Source organism: Pistacia vera, unplaced genomic scaffold (assembly GCF_008641045.1).
Source record: "Pistacia vera cultivar Batoury unplaced genomic scaffold, PisVer_v2 Contig70, whole genome shotgun sequence".
Taxonomy (NCBI): domain Eukaryota; kingdom Viridiplantae; phylum Streptophyta; class Magnoliopsida; order Sapindales; family Anacardiaceae; genus Pistacia; species Pistacia vera.
The window spans coordinates 415,309-417,838 of NW_022196557.1; the positions used below are offsets into that span (position 1 = coordinate 415,309).

The 2,530-nt window shown below is 31.3% G+C and overlaps 1 protein-coding gene across 2 annotated transcripts; it reads right to left on the reverse strand.

The window, feature by feature from the left end:
• Nucleotides 1–893: 893 nt before the first annotated feature.
• LOC116114079 (probable BOI-related E3 ubiquitin-protein ligase 2) lies at nt 894–1,951 on the reverse strand. 2 transcript variants are annotated; one of them, XM_031400233.1, is made up of 3 exons: nt 1,844–1,951; nt 1,571–1,760; nt 894–1,493 (listed from the first exon to the last, which is right to left on the reverse strand). In XM_031400233.1, the coding sequence occupies exons 1-3, from the start codon at nt 1,879–1,881 to the stop codon at nt 942–944; spliced, it is 780 nt and encodes a 259-aa protein (XP_031256093.1). In that variant the 5' UTR covers nt 1,882–1,951; the 3' UTR covers nt 894–941. The 2 variants fall into 2 exon arrangements, with proteins under 2 accessions (XP_031256093.1, XP_031256092.1); XM_031400232.1 differs by having other exon boundaries at nt 894–1,499.
• Between the last annotated feature and the right edge of the window lie 579 nt (nt 1,952–2,530).

Here is a 2,530-nt window from a genome sequence, read left to right on the forward strand (position 1 = left end):
TTCTTTTCTCTTTTTGAGTAAGAGGGGGGTGTTTGTCTAAAACCAGCTTATAAGTTCTAAAATCAAATTGACCTGTTTGTTTATAATTTTTTTGTGGCTTATAAATACTCTAACAAAGTATATTACCACATTACCCTTATTTAATTTTAAAATTCTATCATATAACCTAATTTTTATATTTCAAACAACTCACACTTTTATCATATTCATATAAATTTTTAATAAAATATTTGTCCATAAATTATTTGTTTATTTAATTCTAAAATTATATTATATTATAATAAGATCGAAATATATTTTAATAATATTATAGTAAAAAATTGAGTTAAGATAATTTATTATTTGATAAAATAATATAGTACCATTTTTAGTTATTTTAATAATAAAATGTACTTATCAGTCACTTATAAATACTTTAATCAAACACGTAACTGTTTAAATTTTAAATGTTTATAAACTCAAATTACCTTATAAGCACTAACTTATAAACTAATTTTTGTAAGCTCGGCTAAACAGGTTCTTATTGTGTTATAATCTAATTAGGATTATATAGATGAATTAACCTTATCCTCTACAAGGATTGCTATTATGTTTAGGATAATATTTATGTATTTTTTTTTTTTCCTAATTCTTGGCATTGTTAGAAAATTAATCGGAATGTGATTGATCTCAAACAATTAAGTCTCAAGCGCCTCAAGGGTATTCAGAAAAGATTAAAAACCTCCTTACAAATAATAGGGTTAATTTACAAATTATCATTAATATGTTATTATATTTACGTTAAACTAGCTTCATAAAAAAAATAATAATAATAATAATTAATATTAAACCTCAAAAGAAAAAACCATAATTAACCTACATATAATATATATCATAGCTACAATTGTGCTCAATTTTAGTTCACAAAGTTAAGAAGAGAAAACATGATGAATTACAATAAATCAAGACAAATAAACTTCTACGGAAGCGTTCTTCATAGAATTGCAAACAGGACAACTATGAAGCCGCAACTCGCATTCTTTGCAGAGGCAGAGATGGCGGCATGGCAATACTAGAACCGATACTTCACCACCTCCGCAACCCCTGCAAAATCTTTTGAACTCTTTCTTGTTCTTTTCTTTCCGATATTCTTTGCTTTCTGCAAGTTTTATCAATTGAGACTCGGCATCGTCATCTTCATCTTCTGTCTCTCCAAATCCTTCGATTGCAGGGTTAATATTTGCTGATTTATCATGATTATTATACAGAAGAAGCTGCACAAGACTCTGCCTTAAACTGAATACTGTGGATTCATAGTTCTTGGCCATGTTGAACCACATTTGATTTTCTTGAGTCATTTGTTTGATCTTCTCTTCTAAATCCGCATTCACTCTCTTCGCTTTCTCCAATTCTCTGTCTGTTTCTTCAAGCTTTCGCTGCACCCGTTGCTCCATTGTCCTCACCAGCGACCTCAATTGTATCTTTCGGCTCTCCTCCACCGCTTCTTGGAGCTTCTGATTCTGAATATGTGACAGATTTTTAATATTTATATATGTAAATGCTATAGAAAATGACAGAATATCAAGCTGACCTGAAGTTGAATAAATGCATCGAGTTGAAGATTTTGATCGCAGAAATAAGAATGGAGATCTGCATCAGGTTCAAAGAAGCCTGCAGGCATGGTGGTGATGCGCGAGAGTAGTGAGGATGATGTTAAATCACTTTCCGGTTCACTCAACACTTGATGTTGCAATTTCTGATATTCCTGCCACTGATTGCTCCTGCCATTTCACAAGTATAACAGTCATTATTTGTATAAACAAACCGGAAAATCATTACATTTAGAAGCACACTAGAGAGGAACCTGAAGGCAATTTGAGGAAGTTGAGAGTGCAAGGCCATTTGTGGTCTTAGAGAAGTGAACTAATAATTTTTCATCTTTTCGGATTTTTTCTGCTCTTTCACATGCCACATCAATACAAGTGAGAATGGTAAAGCTGCAGGAGCCCTAGTACATAGAGACCCCAACAGTAATTAACTAGCATGAATCTAACCCTATTCTGTTCATGTAGTTAGATAAATTAATTAATACATTCATCTTGGACTTTGATCATCATCAGATCAGGTAATTAATTATTATTTTTAAAGAGCGGTGGAGTATAATTAAGAAAGGTATGGGAATGACCAGAAAAGAATGAACAGAAAAAGCTATGGGAATGGCAATACATGAGTCAGCGATTAAAGAAGTTTAGCGGTTTGTTTAAGATTTTTGGGTATTTTACTCAAGAGGCTTACTTGACCGTTAACTTCAAGGTTTCGAAGAATTAGTTGAGGTATATGCAAGTTGGCCTAGACATCTTGGATATCAAAAATAATAATAATAAATAAATAAAGTTACATATTCACATAATTGTAAGGAGAGAAAGACTTTATTCACGAGGTTTTGGTCAAATATGGTCTAAACCGTGCGTTTTAAATACTGTGATTTATCTTTCTTGAATTTAACAAACATTTACATAATTGTTAATACCTCTCTCCTTTGATATTGTCC

Bases quoted from the DNA above. Each gene is read 5' to 3' on its own strand.
- LOC116114079 (XM_031400232.1), bottom strand. From the start codon at position 1,881: ATGGCCTTGCACTCTCAACTTCCTCAAATTGCCTTCAG. The intron at 1,761-1,843 runs GTTCCTCTCTAG...GTGAAATGGCAG, and splicing joins CTTCCTCAAATTGCCTTCAG to GAGCAATCAGTGGCAGGAAT. The intron at 1,500-1,570 runs GTCAGCTTGATA...TCACATATTCAG, and splicing joins ATGCATTTATTCAACTTCAG to AATCAGAAGCTCCAAGAAGC.